Here is a 12,800-nt window from a genome sequence, read left to right as displayed (position 1 = left end):
GGTGTGTGCATCATTTGCACTGGCTACAGGCCCTGGGCGCCCATTCTTTCTCTCTCTCTCAAATAAGTAAATAAATTAATATATATGTATATATGTCTGTGTATGTACGTATGTGTACACACACACACACACACACACACAACTTTTCAAGGTAGGGTCTCACTAGCTCAGGTTGACCTGGAATTCACCACGTAGTCTCAGGGTGACCTTGAACTCATGGCGATCTTCCTACCTCTGCCTCCCAAGTGCTGGGATTAAAGGTGTGTGCCACCACACTCGGCAGTAAAAACATCAAAAATAAAATAAAGCTAGGAGCAGTGGCACATGCCTTTAATGCAGCACTCAGGAGGCAGAGGTAAGGGGATCATTTGTGAGTTCAAGGCCAGCCTGGAACTACAGAGTGAGTTCTCGGTCAGCCTGGACTAGAGTGAGACTCTACCTCAAACAAACAAACCAAGATTGTTTTGAGCAGGGGGAATGTCAATGCAGCATTTAACAGCTGTAATGTAGTTAAATCCACTTTATCTTTTTTTTTTTTTTTTTTTTGAGGTAGGCTCTTACTCTAGCTCATGCTGACCTGGAATTCACTGTGGAGACTCAGGGTAGCCTCGAACTCACAACAATCCTCCTACCTTTGCCTCTCGAGTGCTGGGATTAAAGGCGTGTGTCACCATGCTAGGCTCTGCTTTATCTTATTTAAATCAACCCATCTGGTCATCTTGAGGCCCATGGTCCACTGTCCTTCTGCTCTCATTTCTCCACCAGCCACAATGGGGAAGGCATATCCTGCCCTCTATTTCCACATAGATGAGATCTTTACCAGAGTGTTGTGCGAAGTTTTTCTGAGATGAACAAATGCCTACTCACCCCAAATAAGGAACCAATGACAAAGAAATGACTCCACTCAAGTATAGTTGGTAAGCCAATAAGGTTAACTGGTTTTACTCACAGGAGCACAGGCAACCGATGGGTGCTACATCACTGAAGAAAAAAAAAATCTCCCAGCAACAAGTAACCATTTATAGAGCCTCAGAGAATGTCATGGCTTCATGTGCACCTCCTTTCTCCATGATGGATTGTTGAAGGACCCAATCTGGTGCAGGTCTCATGCAGATAATCATAGCTGCTGACAGTTCAAGAAGACAAGGGCCACGTCATGCATGGAGGACTGCATTCCACAACACACAGGCACCTAGTGGGCTCATGAAGGGCTCAGAATCAGGCCCAGCACCCTGCCTGAGGGCCCATCCACATCTTCTAATGGCAGAAGAGCTCCTAGGAGGGTGGATGAAGATGGCCTGCAAACAATAGCTAAGAACAATCTGGGGGCAAAGGAGAAATTATCCAGGAATAGTAGAGACAGGCTGAAACAATTTTGGGGACCTCACATCAAAGCAAGACACAAGAACAGGATGCCTTCAGGGGTTCCACTGGACATGAGGGGTCTTGTGCATGGACTTGCTGTGTGTTGAAAGTGACTATCAGAGCCTGATATCCTCATGACATCAAGACACCCAATAGAAGAGCCTTGCCCCACTACTGGCTGGTGAGACAGGCTAGTGTAATCACTAGAAGGAAAGACACTCTCTCAGAGCAGTTAGTAGGTACCTCTGGGCACTCAGAATGGCTCCCACAGGACAGTGTGTCCCTTTCCACATCTCTGTCCAACAGTTTCCTACATCAAATACACAGGGACAGACATCCTCCTGCAGGAAGACAGTTCAAGCAGGATGCAACAGGTTCAGGAGTGAGCAGTCCATGGGAAGAAAGAGGCAGCAAACATCAGGGTGACAGGTGGGAAATAGAGCAAATGGCAGTGATCCAAACCAGTGTGACTGAGAAGCCTGGATTTCATCATGTAATGGGAGGCACAAGGCATTTGGAACAAGACCTGCTACAATCTGATGCATGTTCTAGGTCCCTCACAAGGATGGAGTGACGCCGGTGCTGCTTGTCATACTGTGCCTTGGGGCAGGCTGAGGGAGCCAGGTCAGGACTGCTTTGGGCCTCCCCCCTGGAGCTGACATACTGGGATGCAGGGACTTGGAGGAGATGTGGGTGACCCAGGAGGTCATCTGCAGCCTGGGAACTGGAGCTGCTGTGCATAGATCCGCTCCCTTGCCACCCTTTATTGGTTCTGCCCACAATTCGCAAAGATTTGATTTTCAAAAACGCATAGGATACAAGATGGACGTCAGCATCCTCTACTCTCTGTACCGTTTTCATGATTTATTATTTTTTAAAAATAGGTAAGAGGGCAGGTACTCGCCAGGGCCACCTGCCAGCCCTAGTAACAGACCACCTCCCGCTCAGTGTGTGCAGAGGTTCTATCCCAGTCCGTAAGCTTATGGTTCAGGGCACAAGCCTTCCTCCCGGACTGGGACTTTGGGGCCGGGCACTCAGGCCCAGCGCGGCCCTCCCGCCGTCTGCTCGGAGCTGTAGACTAGCCCTGGCAGCGTCCCACGCCAGCAGGCAGCTCCACCGCGGCACCCACGCGGACCTGGCTGGAATGCAGGGCGTGCAGCCCGGTGGAGCGTAGACTGGGAAAGTGTAAGCCCAACGGATGTGGCCGGGGGCGTGGCAGGGGAGGGGGTATGGCGCGGGAGGCCGGAGTGCGGCAGGCGGGCGGCGCGGTCCCAGAGCCGCCCGAGTGCGTCCAGCGCGCCGCCTCGCTAGCAAACAGCAGATCAACCGAGGCCCCGCCCGCGCGCGCGCCGCGTGTCCCCGCCCGCTCGTCGGTCGGAGCGCGGCTGGCGGCGCGGTGGCGGCTCGGCGCGGCGGCGGCCGGGCGCAGGCGGCCGGGCGGAGCAGCGGACGGCGCCGAAGCCGCCTCAAACGCGGGCCTTGCGGCGGCGGAGAGCGCCAGACTCATTGGAGCCCGCGGCTCCCCGCGCCTTTCAATGGGCAGTTCGCACTTGCTCAACAAGGGCCTGCCGCTTGGTAAGGCCGCGAGCGCGCATTTCCGGCCGCGGGCGGGGGCGGGGGCGGGGCGGCCGGGCGCGCGCGGCGCCGGCTTTGTGTGCGAGTGCGCGTGCGCGCTAGTGGTGCGCGCCGTCCGTGCCGGATGTGCGCATGCGCGAGGTGCTGCGTGCGAATGCGCGTGCGTGTGCGCATCCTTATTTTCCCTAGCCCGCCCGCAACCCGCGCAGGTGACAAAGGAGCCCGCTGTCCTGGGGCCACCTCTCCCATCCCCCGACCCCGGCTTTGGCCACTCCGGACCGGCCACGAGTTCAGCTGAGTTCCATCCACCGCGGAGCTGGGCCGGCCTTCCTGGCGCGCGGTCCCGCGAGGCTCCTTCCCGTGGACACTTGGGGCGGCGCCTGGTTGTTTCTGGAGCTTGAAGCTAGGGGAGCCGGCCTGGGCCTCGGGTCGCCGAGTTCCGTGAGCCCCTCGGGCGGGCTCTGTAGGTGGCACCGAGGGATCAGGGGTGACTGCACGTCTTCACCTATCTTCACGCCTCCCAGGCGGCTTTGGTGGTGCTGTTTAGCCGTTGGCCTGTGTCCATTCGAATTTTTTTACTCAATTGTGAAAGTGCAAATCACAGGGGTCCGGTCGGCCGCTGGCAGCCCTTCCCCAGTGGCCTCGGCGCTCGCGCAGCGGGTTGGTCCCATGTTCGGGCTGGCGGGCGCAAAGCCTGGAGGAGCCGGTGCCACCATAACCTCCCTGCTCAGTGTCTTTCCCTTTGGCTGTTCCACCTTAATAATTCAGGGGCCTAGGTCCAGCTCTGCTCTTACAAGGGCACTGCCTTTCTCCTCTTGGCTTGAAAGTGGCAGAGGCAGCATCCTTGCAGTGTGCGCTACTGCCATGAAATGTGGAGCTGTGGGCAGAGAGGTAGGGAGGCGCCTTGTGGTGGTCTGCTGCGCCTCTTTATGACCCACGTCGTTTTTCAGTTCCTGGCAGCCTGTTGCAGGGTGTGGTGGGGTAGGCCCTCTAGGACTGCACTCTGCCGTGCTGGCGGTGGGTCACCCTTCCTTAGGGCTGCACCACTTTATAGCTGTAACCTCCAGGAGCCCTGTGTATATGTTGGGAGGAGTTAGGGAGCTGCCCTGTACCTGAATCGTCAGAATTTTCCACAGGGTTGTTTAGGACAAACCTGGGCAGGAGATAGTCTAGGGGGTCAGAAAAGTGAGCCTGTGAGCCAGGTTATAAATGGGGCCCAGAGGTGGGACAGCAAGGATATGCAGATTGGTTTGAGTCCCATGAGTGCTCTACATGCGCCACATGTGTCAGTCAATTACGAGCGTAAGGGATACCCAAGTCAGTGCGATTGGCACTCGGGACCACTGCTCCTCAGTGGGGCTGTCATTCCGGAGCTCTGCGACTGCTTGCTCTGTGGATCAATGGCTACAATGGGCATGAATCTGCAACATGCGGTAACAGTGAACAGATGTGGCAAGTCAGGTAGAGCTAGCTCTTTGGGCAGCGCAGGGTGGTGCTATTCTCCAGCATGGTACGTGTTTACGGGTCCTGTTACTACTTAGGGTGACAGCTTTGGTTTGGGGCTGCCCTTTCTCTTCTCTAGAGCTTGGTTAGGCATAGGCCTGCCATGCATATCAGTCTGCTTGTTTGGCATGTCCCTGGGTATGGTAAAGAGAAGTGCTGGTTGTATATGATGGGAGACTGATGCTTGTGGCTTCTTGCTGGGACTTCAGTGATGCACTGTCTTTGCTTTGGCCTCTGGTTTCATTTCCCTGTCTGCTGTCACCTGTGAGCCTGCATCTGGGTCGCAGCTGTGTGCATGCCAATTGTTGTGGAGCACCAGCAGCATCTTGCCTTCCCATTTGTGTACTTTATTGCCCATCTTCGAGCATGAACTGTAACTCTGGGGTCCTCCCTAAGGTTTTGGGAGGGGTGTTTACTTGACCTGCATCTGCCCTTGGCCTCCAAGTACACACCCATATCCTTGCCCTCATGATTTATGGTCTACCTGTCTTCCCAACCTCTTGGAAACTTTCTGTTTCATCCTGTGTTCAGTTATGGCAAGGGTGACTCTTTTTTTTAAATATTTTTTGTTTTATTTATTTATTGGAGAGTGACAGAGAAAGAGGCAGGTAGAGAGGGGCGAGAATGGGCGCACCAGGGACGCCAGTCAGATGTGTGTCGTTCCCCCCCCCACCCCGTGCATCTGGCGTACATGGATCCTGGGGAATTGGGCCTCAAACCAGGGTCCTTAGGCTTCACAGGCAAGCACTTAACTGCTAAGCCATTTCTCTAGCCCCCCTTTTTTTGTTGGTAAGGGTAGGGTCTTACTCTAGCTCAGGCTGACCTGGAATTCACCCTGTAGTCTCAGGGTAGCCTTGAACTCATGGCGATCTTCCTACCTCTGCCTCTCAAGTGCTTGGATTAAAGGCGTGCACCACCACAGCTGGCTTTCTTTGCTTTTCTTGACAGGTGGGATGGGTTCATAAGGACAGCCAGTAGAGCAGGGTTTTGACCTTTAAACCACCCCTTCACCTACCTTTATTTATTTATTTTTTTAGCTTGAGAACGTGGCAGGAGGAGAAATGAGGCTGGTATACACTGGACTGTCACTACTCGTTAAGATTTGAGTTAGGGCATAATAGCATGTGTTCTGTCCAGCTCTATCTGCCCATGACTAGGCTGCAACATTCTCCTCCCCGCCCCCCCCCCACCCCCCCCAGGATATTGGTGTAAAGTTTGAGAATCTGGCCTACAGTCATCTGACACTTATCTCTGGGGACAGAAGTGATTGCCTGTTTACAGACAGGTCCCAGGTTCAGAGATGTACCATGCCACCCTTAGGGTTCCAGGTAGGATTCAGGCAACAAGTTGCCAGCACCCAGCTCCTCAGCATCCAGAAGCTCTGGTTTTTGTCTGCCCACTGTTTCCTACTTGTCCTTTGAACTGTGGCCAGTGCCCTGCAGGGTGTGACCTAGTTGGAGACTACTTGGAACATTCATTCTCAGACCTGGGTGCAACTGAGAACCTCCTGTGAATAGAGCCCTGCTAATGTGGCGTGGATGTCCTGTGGAAACACCTACAGAGACACAGCTTTCACCCTGCTGGTGGCAGGAGAGGACTGGGCCTAGGTGGTGCTGGGCAGCATGGCTTGGCTATAAGCTCCAGGGTGGCTGGGGCATAGGGTGCATATGAGGGAAGCAGCAGCTTGTGCTGTTCAGCCGTGCTTCCTGAAAGCCTGTCATTTCTTCCCTATCTATCCTCATGGACACTGTCAGCAATGACTTGCAGGCAAGAGGTCTGTGCCTCCCCCTCCCCAAATTTCTCAATGTTCCGTAGCAGCTGGACCACTCTTGTCACTTGGGTGAGGATAGACTGGGACTGTGTCCCACATGAAGTACCATCTCCTCCAGAGCCCAGGCTGTGTGGCATCTTGAGGGAAAATGTTCCTTTTTTTTCCCCCCAAGGTAGGGTCTTCCTCTAGTCCAGACTGACCTGGAATTCACTATGTAGTCTCAGTGTGGCCTTGAACTCATGGTGATCCTCCTACCTCTGCCTCCCGAGTGCTGGGATTAAAGGCATGTACCACCATGCCTGGCCCTGAAATGTTCCTTTTTTATGAACTGTAACCTTTTGAGTGTTCACTCACCAACCTCATGCTGACTTAGCTGCTGCTGTGAATCCTCCTCCTTGGTCTCAGATGTTGTCGGACCCTCCCCCACCCCCTTTTACAGTGTAGGAGCTTGAATGCTCAGGGGAAGCAGCAAGGCTGAGCTGGTCAGGGTGGCTCGAGAAAAACTCAGTGAGCACAGGTACTGCAGCTTATAGGGACATACAACTAGAAGGACCCCAGCCCTTTCTGCACCCTGCTCCACATATTTCTGTCTTTTTAAATTTAAACACTCTTAAAAAAAAAAATACCTGGACCAAAAAAAAAAAAAAAAAGAAAAGAAAAGAAAAGAAAAACAGAGCCGGGTGTGGTGGCGCACGCCTTTAATCCCAGCACTCGGGAGGCAGAGGTAGGAGGATTGCCATGAGTTCAAGGTCACCCTGAGATGACAGTTAAATTCCAGGTCAGCCTAGACCAGAGTGAGACCCTATAACCAAAAACAGAAAGAAAGAAAAAGAAAAATACTTGGCTGGGTGTACATGAGTACTGGGGAATTGAACCCAGGGTGGCAGGCTTTCCAAGCAATCTCCTTTAACCACTGAGCTATCTCCCCAGCCCTGCTGTCTCCTTTTTACCAGTCCTGTCACTGTCTCCGATGGGGAGGCTGACAGTTGCTCTCTCTGGAGGCGATTCTCCAGTGACCTTTCTGTCTTCTACAAGGCCTGGTCTGCCTGCAGTATTGGTAAGATATCCTATTTGGAATGGCAAGGAGGCTGGCTTGAGTGCTCTTCCAGTGAGGATGATTCTGCCACTAACTTTGATGGGTAGATGTTCTCAGGTGTCAGGGCTTGTGGCATCTTCTGTAAATAGACACACCATGCAGAACACACCCATGGAAACGAGTCTTGCTGGCTTATTAGTACCTTTTATCACAATTTTTATCCTGTACCTTCTTGGCTGTGAAGTGCTGCTCCTGGTCCACATGGATGTTGTCTCTCAGTGTGGTTCTATATTCCTGCAGTGCCTGCCATCCCACGGTCTCTCAGTGCTGCCCTTCAATGCCATCCCATTGTCCTTAGTGCCTGCCATCTCCTAGTGCGGTATCACTGTCCCGTTGTGCTCCACCCATGCCTTTGGCATAACCTGTACTGGTGGAGGGTCACATGGCAGTTCTCTGTTCAGCCACTTCATGTTGTCCTTGCCCCTCAGGCTCCTGGGACACCCTGGCCCTGGTGCCCACTGTCTGCAGGGGCTCAGCTCCCAGCAGGCACCAGCAGACAGCTGCACAGCTAGCCTATGTCCTGTGTCCTCCAGGGGAGCAGCCAACAGGACAGCATTGTAACCAGAGAGGGCTGTTTGGGATAGAGCTGGCCTTTTAGACCAGAGGAATCTCTGCTAAGAGGGAGGACAGGTGTCCCTAAGTTGTTGGGGAACCCCTTTATAGAGGGGCTCTAAGGATGTGCAGGTGGATGAACAGTGAGAGAGACCTGGTCCTGGCCGAGGAGCTCTGTATTCCCAGGAAGGTCTTAATTAGGGTTTGAGAGGGGAGAGGATGAGGAGGGCCAGGAAAGGGGCTTGTGGATGGCAGGGAGAATGTAGCCAGCCCTTGGAGGCTGGCTGCAAGAAAGTGGGCCAAGTTGGGCACTGATGAGGTGGGTTAGGGAAGAATGGGTTTTTTAGGGAGTGAGTTTGGGGTAGCTGAGTCTGATAGGACTATATCTTGTATGTGGTGGCCTGAATGCCGAAAACCTGTGGAAGGGGCACCATCAGGCTTAAGGGGGCTATGGAGCCTGCAGATGGTGATGGCCTGTTGAAACAGGCTTCTTGGTCTTGGGTACTATGAAAGACCTTGAGGGTGTCAGTACACAATTGGGGCTGCACCACTGGGAGGACCCCTGGGATCTTGATGTCCCTTGCTTGCCCATTTTCCTTAAGGTAAAATTTTAAGTTTAGGATGGGTCTAGATTTATTGAAAACTTATGTACGGAATACTGAGAGGTTTTGTATACTGGTACCTATCCCCTGTGTTGCCATCCTGCCTCATGTGGGTGCATCAGCCTGGGTCCTGGCTGTATTCTGGTGTCTGGTGTCCCTTTTGTCCTGCCCTCTGTTTGGCTCCTTTCTTTCTTGAAGCATTTGGCTAAATACACAGTACTCACAGTTGTCTGTTGTGTTCCATGGAAGGTTTGGGCAGTTTCTGTTGGTCCTGGTGGCCCATGTTCACAGCATAGGGGTCCATGTGTTACTGTACTGGTTACCAGTGCTATGGCCTTGTGCATATCTGGCCCCTAGAAAGAGGCACCAGGTTCTGACACTGCAGAGGCTTCACCTGTTGTGTTTTGAACTGGGGGGGAGGAGGACCCAGGTAGATAGGAGGTCCCTATTGTTCCTTGTACACACTTGGAGCTTCCCCTCCCTACCAACCATGTTCAAATCCCTTCTGTGTACTCATAGCCCTGTCATACTTGTTCAGAGCCATGTGCACATTTGGGATCTCTGCACATTGGGCCACCACTCCTGCCTTGATTACCAAGCACTGCCTGCCCTCTTCAGTTGCCATGAAATGTCACCTCACATGTATTTGGGCTGGTTTCCATGGCTAGCATTGCTTTCTCTGTCTGGTCTTTCTATGAGTACCTGAGTCCCATCTCATGAAACCTGCCACATGTCCTAGGCAGTGCAGGAAAGCATCCTAGGATGCTAGCTTGGGTTGGCAGGCTGTGTGGCAGCTAGTATTGTAGTACCCCACCCCTAGGTTTTCTTCATACATCTTTTTAAAAAAATTTAAAATATTTATTTATGAGGGTGGGGGAAGGAGGGAGAGAGGAGATAGAAAGAATTGGGCGTGCTGGGGTCTCTAGTCACTGCAAACAAACTCCAGACACATGCACCAGGTTTATGTAGGTACTGGGGAATTGAACCTGGGTCTTTTGCCTTTGTAGGTAAATCCCTTAACTGTTAAGCCATCTCTCTCTCTCCAGCCTTTTCACAAATCTTAAGTCTAATCCCTCTGTCCGCCCCCCCCGTCCCTCCCCCTCCCCGCCAAAGCCAACTTTGCAGAAGTCATGAGATGGTCTTCAGCCTGCCCCACTCTGAACAGACCACCCTTTTAGAAAGGGGAAGATAGGCTCACCTGGCATGAATGTGCTATAGGCTAGGGCTCTACAGGTGAGGAGAAGGGCAATGACAGGATGCTGAGGATCTGAGTCCATAGCCATGTGTCCTCAGGTCCTGAGATCCCTTGGGGCTTATGTGTGGCTGACTTGTAGTCAATGCACATCACCTCAGGTTTCTTGATTTTAGTTGGAGTCCAGAATGGCCTGTGTCTCCTGATGCTGGGATGTGGCTTGTACCACCCTGAGTTAAATAACCTCTTCTGCTCAGGGCCTCTTTAAAACTTGTCTGCAAATAAAAAAAAAGTCTAGTTAGACTTCTGACATCCTTGCTCAACCCTCTGCAGCAAGGCTCCTGTCGTTCATTACCACAGGGGGTAGGGCTGAAACTCTTCCTGGCAAAGCACCACTGTGTCCAAAGTAACTTCCAGAGAGGTTCCAGAGAGAGGGAGTACATAGGGCATGGTGCTGGGCTGCCTGTGGACCTGGTTCTGTTGGCCAAGGACATAGTAGGGACCCATGGTCACCTTCCTCTTTGTGCATTGGGGTTGAATGAGCCTCAGCCTTTCTGTCAGGGCAGGTCCTGCCTAGGCAGTGGGCTAGCTTGTGTAGCCTGGGAGGGCTGTGGCCAGAACACTCTTGCCTGCTGGCTTCTCCAGGGTCCTAGAAGATTGAAGTTTATCATGTGTGAGTGCTTCCTGATCCTCCTCCTGTCCACAGACTTGGAGTTGGGGTGGAGTCCCCTGAACAGGTTGCTGCAATTAACCACCCGTTCCAGTGGAATCCTGGGTTGCATGATTTCATCATTCCTCTGCTGGCCACTCCTGTCCTGGGCCTGCTGTTGGGTTACTAACTGCAGGTCAGCAAGGAAATGTGAGGAGATGGTGAAATTAGTCACTGGGGGCAGTGGGTCTAATAATGTTGTTCTCCCAGGTCACTACTGTGAATGGGAGCTGCTGAACTGTCTGTCTCTGGAAGGTGAGAAGGTAGCTGTGTTTCTAAAGATCTGAGTCAAGACTCTCTGTTAGAACCCACCCCTGCTAAGGGACGTATGGCCTGAGGTGGAAGATGCTATCTCCAGAGCCACTTGCCTGCTACCCTCCCTGCCTGCTGTTTTCTGGATATCTGTCCCAACAGAGACAGGCATTAGCTACAAGTATTACCCTGAACTTGTAGTAGCCTTGTTGGGAGGGGTGTGGAGAAAGAGTGTCTTTTAAGTACTTGTGTGCAGGTTGGGCCATTGGTAGCCTTGTTCTGAGGTACCCAGTGTACTGTCAGCAGAGCTCCCTGTGGCCTGGCCTAGACTTCAGTCCTTACCTCCTTAGTGGCACTCTAGTGCCCTCTGCTGGAGAATTCAAGCACAGTACCCACCAAGGTGAGAGGCTGGGGCCTATGGTAGATCACTCCAGGTCTTTGTCCCTGCTTCACTGACTTGTTTTCTGCAGTGAGCTGTGCACTGTCCCCCAAGGCTGATTGTGTCCTGGAAGCCAGTGTTGTACATGTGTGCTGGAAACCTGCAGAGAGAGAGAGCTTAAAAAAATCATTTTGAGCTTTCTGGAAAAGTGATGATTCCAAAGCATACTGGACTTGTGGCCACATGTGGCTTTTCCGGATGAGCTGCTTGAGGCTTGGCTAACAGGAGGTCTTGTCTCTTTACAGCATTGCAGAGTGGGCACACTAGGCAGCCTGATGTCCAGCATAGCCCCTGTGTGGGTTCCTCTTGCCAGGAGCAAGGACCAGGTGGTTGGTTGCACTGTTCAGGGACATGCACAGGCCCATCCTCTGTGCTTCCCTGCAGCACCCTCACCCTGGAGCCTCTGCCATGATGTTTGGCTGTCATGGTCAATACTTTGGATATAGCTGGGCAGCACTTCTGGGAGAACTGAGTGACTGTTGGCCAGTGACTGGGCTGCTTTGAAATGAAAACAGGGAAGGGAGTTGAGAGAATGCTGGAAAGCCAGCACTCATAGTCCTCATCCCCAACCTGTACTCAGCAGCCTCGTTGAAAGACCCATGTCTTAGCTTCACAAAAGTCAGGAATTGTTAAGATAAAATAGAAGCTCCCAGAACCAACTGGCAGACCCTTTTCTGCAGTATCCTGGCCCTATATACTCAGTGCTTGCCTCATATTCTGCCTTCACTTCCCAATTCAAGAACACTGGTGTCTGGGCTGGGCCTGGAGGCCAGTGGGGTGGCTACTGCCAATGAGATATTCTTGGGTCTGTATAGGTAACTTTGGGGGCCAGCCTTGGCCCAGAGACAAGAGCTCAGAGTGAGCTCCTTGCTTGTTTAGGGTGGTCCTCTGATAGCTGTCCCCTGACAAGGTTGAGGGTGCAGCACGAAGCTTCATCTTCATGAAGCTTCCTGGAGTCTGAGTTTCAGCCGGCCTTTGACGGCATTTTAACTTGTCTTTTGTGTTTGATTTTTAGTAAGACTTTGAACCCGACGCAGGCTTCAGTGGCTGCCGTGGAGCGGAAGCCTGAGAGCTTTGGTTGGAGACAATAAGACGTGGGATGAGGCTCCGTGACAGGACGTGGTTCGGCCTGGGGATTCTGAAGACCAAAAGCTTTGGACAGGCGAATTCATGGTCGTGGAAACCCCGCCCCAATTAAGCAATGTCAGGTTGGTAGGGGCCGCCAAGAGAAGCCATCTGTCAGACAAACCACAAGGAGAGAGTGGGCTGCACTGCCCTTAAGTCAGGCAGTTGTTGAACCATGTGGCCTGGGCCTTACTGTGACCGAGTTCTGTGGGGCCCTGAAGTATATGCTTAGTTTCTGCCTTTGTCAGCCATCACCAAGCCTCTGCTAGGGACTGGTTTCTCTCAGAAAGTGTCCCAAGAGTGTGGAGGTGGCCCTGAAGCCAGGCCTTATCTGATATAGAATGAGGGTGGTCCTGGAGCCACAGATGCCCCAGTGCAATCCTGAGAGCCTGAGCACAGTCAGCATTGTTCTTTCCTTTGTGTCTTCCACTTGGGGGATGCTCCGAGTGAGTGTGGTCTGGGGTCATTGTTCTCACTGGGATTACCCTGTTACCATACCTTGCCACCTCGTGTCTGGAGGTGCCTGATGCTATGGGTGAAGGAGAGAAGGAACCATGTACCCACTTGGCTGTGGGGGGTAGGGGGCTTGACCTCTTGTCCCCTGACATGAATTTCAGGG

The 12,800-nt window shown here is 52.7% G+C and overlaps 1 protein-coding gene across 3 annotated transcripts in view; it reads left to right on the top strand.

Moving 5' to 3' along the window:
* Positions 1-2,804: 2,804 nt before the first annotated feature.
* The window catches only part of Ctbp1 (C-terminal binding protein 1), a 31,235-nt gene continuing 21,239 nt past the window's right edge, over positions 2,805-12,800 (top strand). For 2 of the 3 annotated variants that reach the window (XM_004656046.3, XM_004656045.2), the window contains exon 1: positions 2,805-2,940. In XM_004656046.3, coding sequence (XP_004656103.1) covers positions 2,901-2,940 — 40 coding nt within the window. In that variant the 5' untranslated portion in view covers positions 2,805-2,900. Of the gene's footprint in view, positions 2,941-12,071; positions 12,265-12,800 lie in introns of all 3 variants that reach the window. The other variant, XM_004656047.2, reaches the window with a different exon arrangement.

Source organism: Jaculus jaculus, chromosome 11 (assembly GCF_020740685.1).
Source record: "Jaculus jaculus isolate mJacJac1 chromosome 11, mJacJac1.mat.Y.cur, whole genome shotgun sequence".
In the NCBI taxonomy this organism is placed as follows: Eukaryota; Metazoa; Chordata; class Mammalia; order Rodentia; family Dipodidae; genus Jaculus; species Jaculus jaculus.
Note: the sequence above shows the minus strand (reverse complement) of the source record. Positions and strands in the feature narration are given on the sequence as shown.